This window comes from Cyprinodon tularosa, unplaced genomic scaffold (assembly GCF_016077235.1).
Source record: "Cyprinodon tularosa strain WSP-4 unplaced genomic scaffold, ASM1607723v1 ctg686, whole genome shotgun sequence".
In the NCBI taxonomy this organism is placed as follows: Eukaryota; Metazoa; Chordata; class Actinopteri; order Cyprinodontiformes; family Cyprinodontidae; genus Cyprinodon; species Cyprinodon tularosa.
The window spans coordinates 465,136-486,168 of NW_024039436.1; the positions used below are offsets into that span (position 1 = coordinate 465,136).

Here is a 21,033-nt window from a genome sequence, read left to right on the forward strand (position 1 = left end):
CAAACCTCTCCAGGTCCAGGACTGTAGTGCCAGTTGATAAACTTATGGCTTATCAAGGACAATGGCCTGTGGACAGCATTCATGGACAAATTGAACCCACTTCTTCATACACAGACAACTGATGCTTAAATGCCCGATTGACTTTCGTTTGGCTCCAGCCTCCAATGTGACCCTCTGCTGAAATGTCTGTCTCGTGTTACATGTGCTTTTCTTGTGCCGAGTTTTTTTTTTTTTTTGATATCTCAAACTGTATCCTGTGGGAAAAGAGAACCGCCTCATGGTGGGGCCCTTGGCAGCCAAAACAACGCGCCAATGGCAGTGTTCTGCGGAATGCATGGCCTTAGCAAATTATGCCTCCTGTCAACGAAACGTCTTCAAACTTGAAAAACAAAGTCCAGTGGACTCCAGTGTCCGGTGTTTAAACTTTTTCGGAATGACTATGACCTGGATGACTGAGAATCTCCACCAGCACGATGGATGGATCTGAAACATTACTTATAGAGTCGTTCTCCATTACATTTGAGTGAGTTTGAGCTGTTTTATTACTAAAGCTTTTGGTCTGTAGATGTTTAAAGTTGGTGGAGATGAACTTAAAGGAATAGTACACCCAAAACATGATTAGCCTTCGTTTTCTACTCACCCCCATGCTGAACAACACTCTGGAGTACTTTTTTGATATCTCAAATGCATCTGGAGATCTGGGAGGCTTCTTGCTGTCTGCTGACATTCAAATAATGGAGGTCTATGGCGACCGAGGCAGAAAGGTCCATAAAAGTCCACAAAAAACGTGTCGATATTCCTCCATACTGCTCGTCCAATGTATTCCAAGTGTCCTGAGTGGGTAGCGTCCAGAATTTACTCGAAACGAAGTCATTTAGAATGTTTTTAGAGCATAAACAGTAGTGTATAGGATTTCCTAAAAGCGCATTCACGACTCCACGGAAACCGCAGCAGACCAAACCAGATGAAAGTGCGCATTCAGCTCGGCAAAGAACTCATGCTCTTCCTCAACACTGAAGTCCTCAGACATTTTTCTTTCGTTGTTTCTTTCTTTGCACAGGTAAACAACACATTTCTTCTTCTACGCTTGCATTATTGGAAGAGCAGACGCTGAATGCGCACTTTCATCTGGTGTGGTCTGCCGCGGTTTCCGTAGCGTCGTGAACGCGCTTTTAGGAAATCCTATACACTACTGTTTATGCTCTAAAAACATTCTAAATGACTTCGTTTCGAGTAAATTCTGGATGCTACCCACTCAGGACACTTGGAATACATTGGACGAGCAGTATGGAGGAATATTGACACGTTTTTTGTGGACTTTTATGGACCTTTCTGCTCGGGCACCATAGACCTCCATTATTTGAATGTCAGCAGACAGCAAGAAGCCTCCCAGATCTCCAGATGCATTTGAGATATCAAAAAAGTACTCCAGAGTGTTGTTCAGCATGGGGGTGAGTAGAAAATGAAGGCTAATCATGTTTTGGGTGTACTATTCCTTTAAAAACAGAGCCGATTCTACAAAGTTCTGATATCTGAATGCAGAAACATTTCACAACCTTTACAGTCAGTTCGATCATTAAACATGTCAGATAGTAATTAAGTTTTCATTCCTTTCTGCACAGAGTCAACAGACCTGCCTCCAGCCTGAGGACAGAATGGGTTTTAGAGGAGAATTAAACCTACGACCTGCGGCTGTAAATCACCTGGATTGAATTACAAACCCAGGAAGTTCCTGAAGTTCCCCCTCGCTGCAGCTTGGTGCGCCCATCCCTGACTGACTGTAAGCTCTGCAGAGACACTGTGTCTGAGCGACGGACCTGAAAATGAGAGGATTGAACCCCGTCAGTCTGCTTTTAGACGTTTCTGCAGCACTTTTAGCTTTCATTGTAGGGTTTGGAACATTTCTTCTTGAATAAACGTTTAATTCTAAGCAGGACTTCCAACTTTACTGTTATCAAGTATTTTAATGGGAGAAACAGACAGCTGTAAGTACCTTAATTCTCACCCCCTGTGCCCTACGAGTTTTATTCATCTGTCTGATGGAGAGATTGGCACTTTTATAGAAGACAAAGCTGTAAACCATAGAAGGTGATTAATGGTCTCTTTATTTAAAAAAATAAAATAAAAGTACAGCTATTTTAGCTTGGTTACAAATAGCTTCATGATCAGATAAAAAAAGAGATTCTGATTTTGTTCTGATCATTTCCAGATGTTCTTTAGAACGATGGTGATCCAGTTTCCTCCTCTGCAGGAACCGAGGAAGATTTCCACTTTATCTGACTCATTCTGTATCATTTACTTTGAGCTGGTTGCTTGGAAACAGGTTCCTCAAGAAGTCTGATGCCATTTCAGATTATAATGTTTGCTTCTGGTTAATGGGAAAAAACAACAACAGATAATTGAATATTTTATTTTCACAAAAGCCAGGAGGAGTCGAAGTTAATTATTTGTAGTCTGCTGGTGTTTATTATTAAGATTGCCTCCAAGCAACGTGCTGATCAGTACGACCAAAACAAATCTAATTATTATTTATGTTGATCGCAGATAAAATCTCAACCAATATATAATAATTTGATAATCGTGTGAGACAGCTTGCCAATGGAAGTAGACAATTTACATTTAAAATTTAGAATTGCATTGTCTTATTTCAATTGATTATTATCCAATTTTCTTAATGTAAGAATAAAAAATCTAATTCCATTAGCTTATAATCTTATTTACATGCTCAAATTAAGGGTTAAATGAAAATTTCTTTAAAGGAACAAAGCTTTAGATTTTGCTCCCTGGTTTCTAAATTCATTAATTTCTTAAACCACTAATCAGTTGATACTAAGCTGAGCCTGAAAACTCCTCCTCCACCATCATTGGGATTTTACAGCACCAGTAAACAATGTCCTGCTGTCCCATAAAGAAAATACCAGTTTGAACCTCTGGGAACCTGCAGGGTTGTGTACACTGAAGGAAATTCCCCGTTCAGGAACGATCAAAGCTCTGTTATAAATATATGTAGGTCAAATAAAAGTCGCACCAGGCCATAAAAAGGCAGATGAGTTAAAACTGCAGGCTGGGACAAGTTCGGATCTCAGCGTACATCAGCTCAGAGGCTATAAATAGTCCGAGGATCATCGGAGAACATACAGATTCCTCTTTCATCGTAAAGCATATGTGCAGAGCTGCAAAGACAGCATGCAGACAAACAGACTGAGGGAGAGGATAAGATGGGATTTATTGGATCTGGATGAAAAGCTGCTTCAGAAAAAAAACTTGCATCTCCTACAACAACAGTTTATGCTAGAAGCTCCAGAGTTGCTTCTTGGGAGGTTCAGCTGTCTGGTAAATGACACAAAGCAGGTATTTCATTAGATAGACCTCTGAAGGTTCTCAGATAATATTCGTTTTATCAAACATGACAGAAAACAAAAGTTTTTTTCGGAGGTTTGCTTCTACAAATGCATTGAGTTTTTTTTTTTTTAGTAGAGCATTTTTGGAGCATTTTATAAGAGAAACATTAAAAGAAATATATCTAGAAAAAATTAGCCTTAGAAAGCCAGATATATGTAATATAGAAGGGGATTTTCTGCTACATATTATCCAGAGGTGTCAAGTAACGAAGTACAAATACTTCATTACTGTACTTAAATACACTTTTTAGGTATCTATACTTTACTCCATTGCTTGTTTTTCTTCCTACTTCCTACTTCTACTCATTACATTTTCACACAAGTATCTGTACTTTCTATTCCTTACATTTTTAAAACAATCGTTACTCGTTACTCTTGGCTTCGGTTTAATGTTTCTAAATATTTATTTCCCGTCATGTGCTCCATCCAATGCAGATCATTGGCTCCGCCCACATCTAGTGAAAACTAGTTTGATTGCATGAGTCTTAGGGCCGGATCTATCAAAGGTTTGCGTGTATAAAAACGTGAGCTATTTCACTGCGCACGCTAAAAAATGTACAAACTGATCTATCAACAGCGTGCTAAAAGGATTTGATCTTTTAAACGTGCTAAATAGCGCCTCTTATCCATTTAGTACTTTTTCTGCAATGAATGTGCTATATGGGGCGTTTACACGCAAAAGTGCGTCTTGTGGGAGGAGAACATGTAAATATATTAATTTAGCACTCGCAAAGTGATTTATCAAACCTGAAAGCAATTTTGCTAACGGTATCTGACTCTATATTTAACACGTTTCAAAAGAAGGTGCAAATGGTCTGTATGCGTAATTGCGCACACATGGCAGCGGTTATTGTCGCAAGAAGGAGACATGGAAATGAAGCAAGGAGACACAGAGAACGCATTTTTTCACTCCGTGTAAATATTTTTGGAATGAACGAGGAAACGATCATCAAAACATATCGTTTATCCAGCATTGCCATTTTGGAGCTGTTGGGGGAACTCCGAATGGATTTGGAGCCAGCCACAAGGAGGACCCACGCAATACCAGATATCACTAAACTCCTTGCAACATTGCACTTTTTTGCATCTGGGTCATTCTAGCATACGGTTGCAGCGAGAGCTGGGATCTCCCAATCTCGTTTTTCAGAAGTGCTGTCCGACGTTCTAAATGCCATGTGGCCCTGACGCCCTACCGGAGAACCCCGACCTCTGCGCCTGTGGAGCAAAATGCCAATGCTGCGGGGATGCGTACGCACAGTCATCTCATCCACAGTCACTTCTTGTGAGCCATTTGGTATCTGCATTTTTCTACAGGCCAATACAAAACACCTGTTTTTTTTGTTTTTTTTACTGCAGTGAAGTAGAAATTCAGCCACATACCACCTTAGGGAATAAAGGTTGCCAATAAAGGCTATATATATATATATATATATATTTTTTTTTTATTTTTTTTGTTGGGGGTCACTGTAAGATTTAAATTTCTTAATGCACTAGTTTGTACAAACTACATACTTTGCCGCAAACCACAAAACGCGCAAAACCATCATTTAAATAGGGCGTCTCCAACAGTTTTGCACCTGCCACCAGTTACGCAATCACTCTTGTTAAATCATCTGCAAACCATGGTTCAGCCCCTCGCTCAAAATTCCAGTTTGCGAGCGCAAATTACTGCACACAAAATTAGATCTTGATAAATCCGGCCTATTGAACGCAAACACTCATTGGTTAGCTAAAGGAAACCATCAGAAGCAAGCAGGTGTTCTTCAAACTGCTAACGTGAATTGTCTATGCCATGCTACAATGTGGGATTCAGAAAAAGATGTTGAAATGTCTGAAAGGTCGGACACAGGCGAGAGCGTATCGGGAGACGGAGACCAACCAGACCTCCCTCATCCTTGTGGATGGAGCCAATGATCTGCCTTGGATGGAGCACATGATGTGAAATAAATATTTAGAAACATTAAACCAGGGGTAGCCAATTAAAAATCAATGGGGTCCGAATAAAGAAAATCATCAACCATTAAAGGTCCGGAGACATTTTAAATGATCTGTTACTTTTAACAGAATTTATCACTGAAATAGAATGAGGTATTTATGCATTCATGTTATACATTGAATTTTTAAATAACAAAAACACATGTCAAACATTGCACCCCATGCTATCTCAAAGGAGTTGACACTGTATTCCTGTATATCCATCAGTAGTCAAAGGTCAAGGGTCAGCAAATGCTAATTCTGCCTGTAAAACAATGTCAGCGTAAGTGTCGCTGTCTGATCTGAAGCCTCATTTGGAGCTTTTAAACAGGTTTATTTTTTAAAAATCTTTGATAATTTGCTTCTGTAATATAATAGATTTTTTAGAATAAAAAGCTAGCAGATGAAATACCAGAAATACAATTATACAGCATTCAGTATTATAAGAAAGCACACACTGTTTCTGAATAAATACATTATTGTATGAGTTAAGTTCTTTTCCTTTTATGTCTCTTTCCTTGTAAGTGTGAAATTTCCCATGGTCCTGAATGCACCAAAGCTATCTAACGCTCGTGAATGCATCACACTTGTCTGTGAACGCTGTGCTGTGTAGATGCATGTTTGATTTTCCGCTGAAGAAAAAGCTTTGCAGTTTCAAAACTTGCTATCACTGTTTATTGTTATGAGTGAATAACCAGAGACTAGAACAAATAAATCAGCCAAACCTCGGACAAAATCTTTGGATTTAATGTTTTTCATAACACCCATACTTTTGTAAATGAATCTACCAAATAACCACAATATTTTTCCCACGAGAGGAATATTTAAAAGTTTTTATATCATTAGTATAACAACAAGTTGCTCCTTTGGTCATAGTTTAATCCGTTTTCCTCGTCGATATGCAGCTGTTCAGAGCGAGGCGCACTACCGTGACTGTGGATGCATATCTCGGCAAAACACCGGACCGTGGTCCGCTAACCCTTGACCTCTGCATTAAATCTGAAGTATAGATACTTGTGTGAAAATGTAATGAGTAGAAGTCAGAAGTAGGAAGAAAAATAAGTAATGGAGTAAAGTATAGATACCTAAAAAGTGTACTTAATTGCAATAATGAAGTATTTGTACCTCGTTACTTGACACCTCTGCCAAAGTGTCATTCTAACCTAAATTAGTGTATAGACACTATAAAAGTGTTTATTTTAACTCCCTAAGAGTTAATTAAACATTTTCAATTTTGCTGTGCAGTCAGGATTTCATCCTCTACCAGTAATCAAGTAGAAAGGAACCATAGTTGGTTGCAGGCCGCTGAATCGAACGGCTGAGTGGCCTGTACTGCAAAAAATTTACATTTAAGGCCCCGTCCACACGAAGTCAAAACGAACACAAACGTTTGTCATAAAGACGGAGATGTAAAATAAATGTGATCGACCACACGAATGCATGAAAACGCTGCAAAATGTATGCCAGGCCTGTAAGTGGCGCTGTGGTTCTGCCAGGCCTCACCAAAAACCTTTGCCTGGTTGCCCTGCGGGTCCGTTTTCGTGGTTCAGTCAAATTCAGGTGCTGAACTATGTGGTCGATATTGCTCTGTTCTTCCTGGAGATATTCCAGAAGAAGAAGATTCTGTTGTAAGCCCGACAGCAGGGTGAGGAGCATGAGCAGCAACCATTCAACACAGTACGGCGCCATTGTTGTTGTGATACTGTGTTTAGAGGCGACGCTATGACGCATGCGTGTAAGAAAAAAAATGCGGTTAGAGCTTAAAGATGGAAACGCGAAAATGGCGTTTCAAAATCTTCCCAGTCTGAAGGCTTAATAAAAAAAAGATCGTTTACAGACCCCCGAAACGCCGGCTTCGATGAGAGGCTGGTTTGGTGAAAAATGTGTGCGTTTAGGCCAGGGTTTGGCTTCGTGTGGACGGGGCCTAAATACGTAATTTTTTCTTAAAATAAGTGCATTTTTCCTTGTATTGATGAGGTAAGTGAGACACTTTGCCAATGGAACAAGACAATTTACATTTGAAATAAGAAAAAAACTATTGCGTCGTCTTATTTCAAGTGCATATTATCTTATCTTGTTTTAACTGTAAAAATACTCATTCCATTGGCAAACTATCTTATTTACCTGCTCAAATTAAGGGTGAATACATTTGATTTAAGAAATTTCTACTTATTTTCAGATAGTTTTTGCAGTGTGAGAGGAGTTTCCGCTTTAGTTTCTCTCGATTCTGGGATTTTTCTTTCTCGGACAGGATGGGTTCATTAGGCTGGAATGATTTTTATCCGTCTGACCTGAGAAGAGCCTAAATTTCCCAGAAAGAGCTTCGGAGAGGTTTTGAACTAGTGGTTTGATGAAATATGAAATACTTCCAGACTAAAACTCCATCAATGCCTCGGTCACACTAGATTGGTTTGATGCAAGACGATCAAACTGAGGTAAAAAGCCAGCATGAGGTCTACTGAAGTCAAATCAATTACAGTTGTTCTACATTATATTTAATCTATGTAATGAACAGCTATGAACAGCTTTCAGCCATACTTTATATTTCTGTTATGTTCTATAAACCTGCCATGAATTAAACAGACGGAGAGCAGTGATAGACTTTATAGAGAATTTTACATCAGAACCTTGTTAGATGTTCTAATGTTGACATGGAGGCACAGATGTGGAGCTGCAGACGGAGCATGTTTGCTCTTTGATGCGTTTCCCAGCAGAGTTCAGATCTATTGTTCGTTCTGCTGCACAGTGAGAAGGAGAAGATCATGAAAGGTAGATTTTTTTATTTGATAAAGCTGATCAGAGCTGCTGTTTTTGGTTCCTGCGGCTTTTATGATCAAAGAACTTAGATTTTTTACTTGGCCCGGCTAAAAAAATAAATGTTTAGAGCCATAAATGTTTCAGTAGCGTTAAAGAAAACAATATTTTCATTTTCTGAAAATAATAAAGTGATAGATATAACTATTAGATCTCTTTTCTCATCGAAAAACTGTTTATTCTATCAATTATTTGACTAAAACAGACAGAAAAATCAGATGATTAGTGATAAAAATATGTGATTTTTGTCAATATTTTGAAAACACTGAAGATTGTTGGATAGCAGCAAAAATATAATCAATTTGTATTACTTAGTTTGTAGTATCTGTCCTAACTAATGTACTTGTAGTTGTTTTAAAATAAACTACATAGTGCAAACAAATAACGAGGTCTAGCGGTTTTGAATGACTGTTTTCATCCTTTAATAAACAAATTTATCTTGAAGTTTTTGAAATTAGGACAAAAACGGAATGTTATCAAAAATAGGACAATAGGTGGACAAAGGACTCAGCAGTAGTACTTCAGTAAAAGTAATAATACTCTTAATCAACTACAATAAATGTTACTCAGTCAAACATCTACTCAAGTTAAAGTATTGAAGTACTGACTTTTGAAAATACATAAGTATTTAAAAGTACATGTGTTTGAAAGCACTTAAGTATTCAAAAATACAAATAAAATTTTCTAATATAAGTACAAGTCTGTGTAATGTTTAAACAGGTGATAGAATGCACGGTTTCCATTGTCACAGATGAATAACGATAGTTCAGGGGATGAAATGGACGTGCAGAGAAGTTCAAACTCCATCAACACCTCCTTTCTCTGCAAATCTCACTATTCTAAACTACCACTATAAAACGGGCGAATCCAAACAAAGCGTCAAGTTGACGTCAATTTGGGGATGTTGCCTTATTTGGTCCTGGCTTGACCTTAAGGCCATCACAACCGCAAGCTGTAAGTATGATTTTGTCGCTAAGATGTTGATAGCAATGCTAGCATATCTATGGTGACCAGATTTGGGTTTCTGAAATGGAGGACACTTTTTCAGCTGCGGGGCTGGTCCAGGTCCGAAGCCGGACGGGGACAAAACGATCGAACCCGACCGGTTCTGTTGCTCCATCCCCCGCTGGTTCCCTACCCCTGCCCTTCGGAGTTCCCGGACCAGCCCTGGAGCTCACGGCTCGGTTCTGCTGCACTGTAGGCGACCAAAATCCAGGAGAATTTTGAAATCCCCCCCAGACATTTTTTTACGTCTGAAAAGTAGGACATATCTGTGAAAACGAGGACATCTGGTCCCCCTACCATATCAACAATCTGATGTTTCAGTGAGTGAGTGCTTGTTGCTATGATGCGTCTTTGCTCAGCAGCTTGGCTCGTTGTAAACCAACCAATCAGAGCACAGCTCATCTAAATATTCATGATCGAAGGAAGAAAACCTGTGGTTTCATTCTAGGGCTTTTAACCAGGCCGCATTAGGGCTCATAGAACAGCTAATAGGCCATTTTCAGCCCAACCAATGTTACACACCCTATTAGAGACCTGAAGGACCAGATACCCTATAGCAGGCATTCCCAAACTCGGTCCTTGAGGCCCGCTGTCCTGCAGGTTTTAGAGGTTTCTCTGCTTCAGCACAGCAGGTTATAATGATTGCAGTAGACCAAAAGCCTTTTAATCAGCTTTCAATTAAAATCAGCTGTGCTGGAGCAAGGAAACCTCTAAAACCTGCAGGACAGGGGGCCTTGAGGACCGAGTTTGGGGATGCCTGCCCTATAGAATCATTCTATCACCACTTTAAAGTTATTTTAAAGTACCTGTAACTTTCAGAAACCAGCGGATGTTTTCATGCGTAGAACAACCTGCTATAGATTCTACAGAACTGCAGCAAAAAGGCCACAAAAAAATAAAGCTATTATATAATTTCTTATTTAAAAACGAACCAAAAAGAAAACAGAGGAGTCTTGATTCTCTTGTTCTTTCACTATGGAAAAGATGTCTTACCACACAGAAACTACAACAACTTGACCACATGGCAACAACTAACGCCTTACTAAAATGATAAACTACTAATAAAATCTGCTCTGAGTTTCTCACATTAGTGGACGCTCATTAAATCTCTAAAACAGTGGCGTCCAGATTTAGTCCTAAAGGATGCTATCTGCCGTGTGGAGATTGCATTTCAAGAAAGAAAAACAGCAACAGTGGATTAGAAAGCTAAGCTAATCCAAAAGGAACAAGGAACTAGAAGGTTCCTGGAAATGGAGTACACCCTCAAAAACTTAGTCAAGTAAAGTAAAGATACACAAAAAAAGTACTTAAGTACATTAATCAAACAAATGTACTTTGTTATTTTACACCACTGATTAATTCTATTAAATATTTACTTTGTGCAAAATAGAGGAAAAAACATAATTTCTATTAGTTTTTTATCAGATGTATAAAACATTTTGTGTTATTTAACCATCTCTCTTACAGAAACTTAATATATCAAAAGAATATCAAAGAGAAAAACTTCTAAAATCCAAATTTCCTAATGATGTCTGTGCTTAAAAATATTGTTTAATTGGCTATAATTGGCAGCCATCATTATCAGGGGCCAGTGTGGTCGGTCCAAAGGGCCAAATGTGGCTCCAGCAGAACTCTGCTCCAATACAGCTGTGGTAGAGATCTGCTGGAGGAGGAGATGTTGATGCAAACTTCTCTGTTTCTGATCCAAGCAGTTAGGAATTGTTTTGATGTGGTGATTTCTATTAAATCCTTCTTGCATTTATTCGGGGGCCTCCCTTTCTCTCCCGACCGAACGTCTTGGAGAGAAATGAGCTCCGGTGAAAGTTTCCCAGGAGTGTATTTCTGTCTGATGATGTCATTCCTGCGCTCGGCAGAAAGCGGAGTTTTCACAGCGAGAGGCTCCAGATTGACCTTTTTTTTAAGGCAGCTTGTTTATCATTTCTCTGCAGCCTCTCCAGACGTATTCATCAGCAGAACCAAAACACGAACGCTGCTCCTTCTCAGGTTAACGCCAAGTTTTAAATGATCTATCAGATCAAATAAGGAAATGAACCTCTTCGCTTTATTGGCTGTAATAAATATTTTAAGATGTTTCTCCTTCAGTAAAGCATGCAGTCCTGTTTGACTCCTCCTTAGTGAAAAACAAACGGAGCTGAGCGGATCTACACTCGCAGTAGCTCTACAACATGTTCAACTCTGTTAAACTTCAGGTTTTTGTAATGTCGAAAAACATTATAGAACTTTACTCTGAGGTTTATCCTGTGAATGGTAAAACCATAAAAATACTAAAGCTCACAATGAGCTGGTTTTTTGCAGATCGGCTTCAGAAGAAAGGACTCATTGTTTATCTGAGGCTCAGTGAAAAACCAAACTACAATCCTTACATGTAAGTAAAATATTAGCATCAGTGCTGAAACTCAGCGTTTATACTCAGAAGTTCTGACATGTTGTTCCAGACGTATGTTTTCCACTGGATCGTTTGAAAAAAAAAAAAAAATTAAAATAATCAGTGGCAGATTTCTGACTAGCCTCAAAATCCAATATGGCTGCCATGCAACCTCAATCTTATTACAGCTTAAAGCCACTGTCACATATTTATAGGGTTGCCAACTCCCTGAAAAAAAGGGACCCCTCATGTCCGTGCCAGCTGAACCAATGGCCTTTACCCCTCCTGGCATGGTGATTTTTTTTTTAGCCCCCCTTTGTGTGTGAAATGATTTTTTTAACTATTTGACTCAAATCTGCATCAAATTAGATGCATATTTCCTGTGTGCTTTATATTCATTACGGCAGACTTTTTCCACCCAGGTATTTGTTTTTTCCCATTCTTCCCAATATTTCTGCATCGTTTTTTTTTTTTTTCAGGGGTGTCAGGAATCCAGTTTGTGTGGTCTGTTTTTGTGTTTCCTTTTCTCCTCCACCAGGTGGTGCCCCGTCCTCATTGGGCCTGCCTGCACACCTGCAGCTCGTTGCCTCATTACCCGAGGACTCTTAAGCTGCTGACTGCCACTACCTCGACGCCAGAGTGTTTGCCAGTTTGGGGTACTCTAGCCAAGCTGAGTTTTGCTGAGTCAAACTGAGTTTTTGTCAACCTGAGTTTTAACCTTGCTGTTCTTGTTTTTGCCTCTCGGCAGGAAGTCATCCTGCAAACTGGATGTTTTGGACCTTCTCCCCCCTGGAAGGATTCTCTGAGCACCAAACTGAGCTGAGGATTCAAGTTTTTGGTTTGAATCAACTTTCCCCCCAATGATTGTTTTGGGCTTCTCTCTGAGGAGGGGATTCATCTCCACAATAACCCATTCAAGTACCGCAGGAAAACTAAGTGGCAGTCAGCTTCTCCGTTCACCAAGGAACAACCGCATTCTGGGTAAACCCTGTCCGCCCTCCAATGAACAAGTCCTTCACTGGAACAACCCACACTGACTGGATTCAATAAGAGACACCTTTTTCTGGAAACGTGAGTCTGCAACCTGAATTCCCTTCTTCAATCAAGAAAACACAAATTTCCCACTGAGCCTGAACTAACCGCAGAATCTTCCCTTCACTTTTCACTCCCGGTTCGACAGTGTCCAGAGCAGCACTGTACTCCTGTCTACTTGCTCTAAATAAAACATGTTAAACCTTTCCCTGGTCTCTCTGTTTGGTCTTCTGCACTTGGGTCAGATCTATAGTTAAATCATGACAAGGAGGGGGAGCATCGCTATGCGAAGGTGCACCGCCCCCAAAAGCAGCGTCAGCATTTAAATGACTCCATTCGTCCCCCATACTGCTCTGTTGTCTCCCGCTATCTTCTCCGTGAGCAACCCTCGGATCGACCAATGGGATGAGGGGATTCTGGATCGTTACATATATGCTGTCAGCTCATTTGTCACAATGCAGGAAAGGGACGGGAACAAGTTTACTGTATGTTCTGTATCTAACGTGCCCTTGTTCTTAATTTTCCATTACTTTTTTTTCCTTACTTTTTTTTTTTTACTCTCACAGTAATATGGGACAAATTGCGTTTCTTTTCCACTAAATACAAGACAGGTACTTTTATTTCTAAATACGGAACGATTCCTTTTTTCAAGGGACGGTTGGCAACCCTACACCTTGACGTTTTAGACCAGCAAATGTCTGACGTACGAAAAATCTGGCAAAACACTGGCATACGTTGGTACACTGAAGTATGATAAAACAGGTTGACATACAGTACAGTACGTCGACAAGTTTTGAGCATGCTCAAATTTCCTGCCCTATACCAGCGTAGGTATGTTGGTCTGATGGGGTATGCTCATCTGACAGGACATCAGTGCCCATCTCTGGCAGTCTATGGGCGAGAGGCGGGGTCCACCCTGGACAGGTCTCCAGTCCATTACAGAGCAACACAGAGACAAACAGGACAAACAACCATTCACACTCCCACCTAAGGAGAATTTAAGGCCAAACGACCCCCATTCCAAAGGGGGGGACCCGTTCATCCGTTTCTATTTGAATGTTTTCTAAACTAAAACCAGGCTTTGTTGGTCTGCTGTATAAAACCTGGAACTAAACGCTATTTCTGACTTTTTGAACTGAAAAGTTTCCTGGATGGAAGAGAAACGTCTTCAAACTTGGAAACAAAGTCTAGTGGATTGTTTTTTTTACCTTTTTGGAATGACTATAACCTGGATGACTGAGAATCTTAACCAACCTTAAATGTGTTCATGAACTGCAGAAGCTCCAAGACTTTATGGTGTTTTAACACAATGATGGTCTTTAAATCGGTTTAATTTTCATCTCCTTCAGAAAGAGGAGTTTTTAGAAACCTCTTTTCTTCTCTAAAGTCTTTCTTCCAAACCAACTTGTTACTATTGTTTAAATCCAAACAGAAAACAGGAAACTTCCCCAAACGGCCGTCCTATGAAAGCAGTGCAAAGCTTTGAGCACATCAATGAACAACACAACCTGCTGTTAATCTGCAGCTTCAATAGGCGGTTGGCAGGCCTGAGAATGGAGGGATCAGTCTGAAGGAGAGGCAGAAAGAGGCAGGAGACGTTTCTTCAGGTCTCAACAACACCTGCGGCGGTCCAGACAAGCCAGAACCGATTTGATCAACAGCAGAATTATGAGTCACTGAAAGCAACCTGAGGTTTTGTTGATGGAGCTTTAAAAACAGACCTGCAGCTGACCTGGATTACAGCCGTCTGCTGCGCTTCTAGAAACATGAAACGTCTCGTTGTTTTGAGAGAACCCGTCGTTCAATAAACTTCACCGTCAACCCTGCTCTGGTGTTCCCACAGCATGGCGATCAGAGCCCAGGTTATTTTAACCCGGGTTGCTGCCGAGTCGTTTCACCTGGGCACACATACGTCAGTGAGCTGTTCCCCTGCCCCTAAAAGCTCATTGTTCACGGGTATTACTGAGGTCTGTAGAGTCTAAGATGGAGCTCTTATGTCTTTTCTCTGTGCTCAGACCTTGGGCTGATTTTGTGGGGATATTCTGAGCAGTTGGGTGGTTGTCTTAATTTCCCCCTCTAAACACCAGATAGCATTTAGACGTTTGTTTTTAGGCTAATTCTGGTCGGTCCGACAAAGTCTCGATTTGAAATTCAGGCTGTTTTGGGTCACTCTGATTTAGTCCCATTTTAGTCCTATGAAAGATATTATAAAATTATTTTCCTAAGTATTTTCAACGATTGGGAAAAATAAGGCTTTTCATGTTTTAAACTAAAAGTAGGCCTCATTTGGATGTAAATGTTATGGTTCTTCCCATTTGTTATGATTCTGAGTTTTCAGTTTTCTGTTATCAGTTGTTTTGTTTTTATTTTCCATGATATTCAAGCATTCTTTAGTTACTCTCTGTTGCCCCCTTGTGCTTGTTTTCTTTCCCCTTGGATTCCCTCTTGCCAGTTCCACCCACACCTGCTCCCCATTCAGCTCCTTAGTCCATCCTTTGTTCTGTTCTCCTTAAATACTCTACCTCTGCAATCACTCAGTGCTGGTTCCTTCTCAATGCTGTACTCGTCTACTCAACTCATCTCTCAGTGGCTCCTCAGGCTCGTTTTTCCCCTGATGTCTCCATGGTTTTTGGTTTGTTCAACTTTTTCGTTGGATTTCTGGATTTGTACCTCTGTTTCCTTTGTGCTTCAATTAAACCTGTCAGAACTAATATCTGCTTCACTCGGCTCTGCATCTGGGTCCTTAAGCAACCTTACCACCCATTGTTGGCAGTAAATCATGTCGTCTTTACAAATAATTTTTGCTAAGTGGGGTTCTCCTCTCAGAAATAACCTTTCTCTAATATTGATTATGACTTTTTAACTTGTCCTTGATTAGCAGCAATTGCTGATGTTTTTTCCTACATTGTAAGACTTTTATGAAGGCTGCCACTCTGTTTAAACTCAGTTAATCCGTGCATTTGGTGCTGATTAAATCATCCTAAAGGATGTTTTAGTTTTTCAAAGTGTTTTATTTGTTCCTTTTTTAATAGAGTTTAAAACTGCAAATAATGAGAAACTTGAGGTTGTATTAGACTTGTTCTGGAAATGCCACGCTTCCTCCGATCGTACATAAAGTATTAAACAAACAACAACCGAATAACAAGTGGAGACAAAGCATAATGTGAACTTTTATGGCTGAAGCATAGCGTTGCAAGAGAGAATGTAAACCATCAGAGTTTAAACAATTTCTCCTCCCATGTGTTTGTGCATCGGCCACTTAAAACATCTGAGAGAAATTAGATAAGAAAACTAACAAAGTGGAAACCAAAGAAAAAAAAATCAAGATTTATGGACACCAAAGACAATTAGGGGAAACTTTACAGAGAGGATGAAGCATCTCGGAAAATTACGAAGCAGAAGGAACGAGGAAAATCCATTTGAATCCGGTGATAAATGAGGAAAAGATATCGGCATTCAGACGGATGGAGTGGAAATGGGAAGAAGGTAGCCAAAGAAAATTAAAATGCGAAGCAGAAAATGCCGGAGCTGCTCTGAGAAAACAGCATCTTGTTATCCGTGTCGCCCCACAGCACAGCAGCAGATGCTCCAGCAGATAAACAGCATCCATTAGGAGCTATTGACCCAGAGTTTATCTCCATTTACAGGATCCTCTGAGCTACGAGGGGCAGCAGGACTACGACTGTCGTCCAAGCCAAGAGCAGAGAGATTACTGCTTAAAGTTCATCAGATCAGAAAAACCTCTTTGCATATTTTAATGATTCCTGTAGCTCTGCAACATTCCTGCGCTTTACAGATTTCAGAATCTGAACGTTCCCAGACCTGCTTCTAAAATGTAGAAAAACAACTTGCAAACTGCAACTATTCATAGATCATGATAGATATTGTCCTAAACAAAAGTATTTTAGTGCCAGTTTATTGCAAGTGGTTTCCTTTTATAGTACGTCAAGGTATTTAGTTTCTTATCACTTACATTTCACAAAGCTACATGTGAAGGTGTGTAAAAACCTGCAGAGTGGGTCCAAAGGTAGAAAGAGACCTGCAGGCGATGGATCAAAAACAAATACCAAGAACAAACCTAAAACTATCCACTGAGGCCAGTCAGGAAGCCAATATCTTCTGCACTGCAGCACAGCTGATGTATTTTACGGATATGTGCATTGAGACGTAAAATCCCAAAAATTCTAAAACTGTATTTATCTTTTTCTTGAAACCAACTCCTTGTGCAACAGCTTGTAAATCTGAGACATCACTGCCACAGATTTACCAGAAACATTTAAAATATCAACCAAAACATGAAGTGCCTCCCAATATAACGTCAGGAAATGTTTGGAAGTCACTGATCTGACTTACCAGCCGCTGCAGGATCCTCTTGCTCTTGTCATCGGTGCAGTAGTCGGACAGAATCCTCCTGTGCACCAGAACCAGACCGTTCAGGAACAGCCAAGACCCAAACCAGAGCAGAGCAAAGAGCAGCGTCCCCCGCCGGGACCATAGCCGGAGCCCAAGCCACCTGAGGATGCAGAGTCCGCTCCCACGGCCTCCTCCGCTTGATCCTGGTCCTCCAGGAAGCATGATGATTGATGGTAGAGATGGAAAAAGCTCAAACCAAACCCTGATGGTGCTGATCAGGTTATGTAACTTCAGATGAAGTGAATATTCCCTTATTAAATCAAGAAGAGCTCAGGGAAAATTTAAAATCTACTTTTCCAGCTTTGATATAAATAAACGTATCAACTGCATATTGTGTGATTTCAATGTGTGTTTTCATCTCCTGATGATGTCCACAATGTTCTGTCTCCAAATGATAGCATAAATAAATATGTTTCCTTACTCGCTTTCTGATATTTAACACCAGAAGTTGTTTTTTCATCAAAGTTAATTTTCAGTCAGTGTTTCCTTTAAATACAGAATCTGTAGCTCGGTCTGGTCACCAAGGAATGACGGCGAAATATGAGTCCATGATGGGAGAAGAACGTATGAGCTGATAGAATATCCCAGACATTTGCTCATTAAAGGAGACCTGAAAAGAAAAAAAAACACAATATTTTCCTCAAACTAAAGACTTCTTTACTTTTTAAATGTTTCATATTTACTTTATAAAAGATTTTTCATCTCAAATACAATTTAGACCTTTGAAAGTCTACGGCAGGTTTAGCGAATGATTCTGTTTCTCCTGTTGAGGCTTCATCTTTCCTCAAAAGGAGCAGTTTTAAAAAGCCTGCTGGTTTGTTTTCCTGCTTCTTCTTGATCCTGAAATTGGGTCATTTATCGTTCATTACTGCCTGATGTTTTGCCGCCGCTCTGACTGAAGTAGCAGAACATTTAACTGGGGCAGAAAAACAAACCGCAGTGGAGAAGCACTGGAGAACCGCCAGAAACGAGAAGACTTAACCTAACTTTGAAGATTATTTAGGAAGAAAGAAACCAAGAGGCCGCCGTTCATCTTCGGCCATCTGGCTCCTAAAATATCCACATTTGGTTTAATGTTGAAGTGTCTGGGGGGGGCTTGGGGTGGGTTGACATGGCAGCTGCTCTGTAATAGCTCCTCGGACATTAAGCTGTTCATAAGCAGCAGGTTTGCAGAAATTACCTTTAAATTGTCGTCAAAGTTTCCATTTACACATCATGAAATCATTTATTCTGGATAAATGTTTTATTGTTTATTCTCAGTACTGGAGTTTATTTTCTCTTTGTAAAATTGAAACTTATTTCTAAGTTAGATAATATAGTTCTAGCATGAAGAAAATACATATCTACTGGTTATATTATACTAAATATTTTATATTTATATTTATATTTTTTTTATGTTCAGAAGCACAAAATTATCAGGTGATAGAATTTTGCTTCATAACTTAAAAAACTTCATGCTTTTTCTTTTACAGTATTTACTTCTTTTAGATACTGTATTTAAATTTTATATTTAAACTTTTTTTAAATTCCTGCCAGAGTTTAATCTTTGGTTTTCTAGTCTAGATTTGCAAATATGCAGAACAGACACAGATCTACCTCAGTGGAAACACTAAAGAAAACTCCTTTCATTTTTCATTTTATAATTTCTATGAGAATGTTGCCGTCTCCAGTTCTTTAGGGGGAAAAGATTAAGTTTTCCTGTTTCTAAAGGCCGAAGCAGCGTCAGAGAGATGAAACGACGGCTGGAAGAATTATAGTTTATAAATCCATTAACTAAAAAATGGAACAAAGGAGCCAGAAAAGAGGAGGTTTGGATCTGGGTTGAAAATGAAATGAAAAAGGCAAACAGAGCAAATTTAACTTTACGATTTTAAAGTTTTCCAATATCAGCAGCAAAACCAAAATATTTTGGTTCTGGATGTTTTTATCTAGTTTTTGTTCATCCAGTGTTTTTCTCTGACAGTTTCTCTTTAATTGTGATTTTCGACAAATTTCTAGTTTTTAATTTTTACAGATTTTGAACCATTAATCTTTTTTTTTAGCTCCTTTTGCATGAAGTATTATTCCTTTGTTATTGTTTTAGACGTTTGGGGATTTTTTTCTGTCTGGGTTCAGCTAAAGGAACATTTAAACTTTTTCTGTTTTTTACAGTCTGCTTTGATGTTTTTTTTTTCCTTCTTTGGGGTTAATTTATTGACTCTGATGCTAGAAGTTATAAAGTTTTTTTTTCTTTCTGCAGGACTGCACCGTATCTGGATTCCTACAGATGTTGCTCAGATACCAATAATCCTGCAGATGTGTCCCAGAATAATCCCAGGTTCTTTATTCTAGTCTAACAAAGGGAATTTAATGTCCTCATCTGATTATTAGGAATTTCTTTTCCTATAAGAAGCAGAAAAAGAAAAAGTTTGAAGCTATTGTTGATGTTTCAGAAGTGACATCATTTTGTTTAAAGTTTTAGTTTGAAAATATTATGAAAAATAATTGGTTATTTTTCTTACCTTGCTGCGAATGTGAATTAGTTTTTTCCTGAGCAGAAACGTCCACCATCAGAAAGGTTAAATCCTGGTTTTTAAAGCTTTGCCTCCAATAAATGGAACATTTTTACTTTTCTGATGGATCCTGAAGGAAAATCCAGATTCAAGCTTTTTTCCTCAGAGTTTAAAAGATGCTGTAAACTTTGCATGAAGGTTTTCCTCATGTTTCCTTAAACTTCTGATGATTCCACAGATGATTGTTTGCTTCTCCTCTTTCAGGTAGAAACCTTAAGCTGCCAGTGGTTCAGGGATGATCAGACTCTGTGGATTAGGGAAAAACTCCTGGAAGATCATTCTGAAAGTTTGGTTTGTCTCTTAGATCAGGACTGAACTCTGCAGCAGCAGGAACTCAACCAAACTTCAGCTCCAGATCTCTGAGGAACATCTCATCTGGCTGTTCTTGGAGCTCCTAATTGCTCCTCATCTTTCATGGTGATTTCTCCCTCTGACTTGGGAGCGCTCCGGCTGTAATCCAATCCCGGCTAAATCCTGGAGGAGCAGGTCTCCTCACATGGAGGGAGATGCTGCTGGGGAATAAACGGAGACCTTTTCCCAAGCAGGAGAAGATCCAGCTTTCTACTCCCAGGATCCCAGCAGAAGTGTAAACCCTGTTTCTGGACTGCCAGGCAGCCTCGGAGGCTCCAGGCGAAGTGTGGTGTTCCAGCAGCTCCTGTTTCTCCTCCTCCTGTTCTGACGCTCCACTCAGAGAAGGAGAGTGTGTGTGAGGGAGGTGTGTGTGTGTGTGTGTGTGTGTCTCGCTCAGGCTTGTTCTGCAGCCTCATTCCTGCCTCCCTCTTTGCTTCTTTACTCACTGTTTGCTTTACTGTTGCAGCAATAAAACTCTAGTTAACTCCCCAGTTCTATGTGATTCTTTCTCCCCTGCAGAAAGAAAAAAACAGCCTGCATGAAGTTTTCAGTTAACTGCATGTTTTTGCATGAATAAAAAGGCACCCCCTCCTCTTAACTGCTCTACCCCCTTGTTATAACCCCCGTTACCATGGCAGCAACTTTCACAGAGCCTCTCCAATGATTGGTCTTTGTTCCACATATAACCTGCACATCAATAAGGTTTAGAGGCTTACGCTGTAATGTAAACCTGAGCGCCAATAAAGTTGTGCAGACGTCAGCAGAGGAAAGTCCATGAGAACTTTGATGCCTTTAGGCCTGGAAAAGCTCTGAGGTTTTTAAAACCTGATGAGTGAGCGGGGAGAGGTGAAATAATGAGGCTGACACAGATATTAAAGAATAATTTAAAGTTTTATCCACTAGAGGGCAAAAAAACAAACAACAAATAAAAAGACAAAGAGCAGCTTAGCATGAAAAACAGATCAATCAAATTAATTAACTGAGCTTTTATGTTCTTGGTCCTGATAGAATAGAATAGAATAGAATAGAATAGAATAGAATAGAATAGAATAGAATAGAATAGAATAGAATAGAATAGAATAGAGTAGAATAGAATAAAATAGAA

The 21,033-nt window shown here is 39.6% G+C and overlaps 1 protein-coding gene across 1 annotated transcript in view; it reads right to left on the bottom strand.

Moving 5' to 3' along the window:
* dipk1c (divergent protein kinase domain 1C) overlaps positions 1-20,280 on the bottom strand; it is a 72,176-nt gene extending 51,896 nt beyond the window's left edge. Inside the window, exons 1-2 of the mRNA XM_038267819.1 lie at positions 19,527-20,280; positions 16,966-17,635 (exon numbers count right to left, since the gene is read on the bottom strand). Of these exons, the coding sequence (XP_038123747.1) occupies positions 16,966-17,187 (222 nt within the window). The 5' untranslated portion in view covers positions 17,188-17,635; positions 19,527-20,280. The remainder of the gene's footprint in view (positions 1-16,965; positions 17,636-19,526) is intronic.
* Positions 20,281-21,033: the final 753 nt, after the last annotated feature.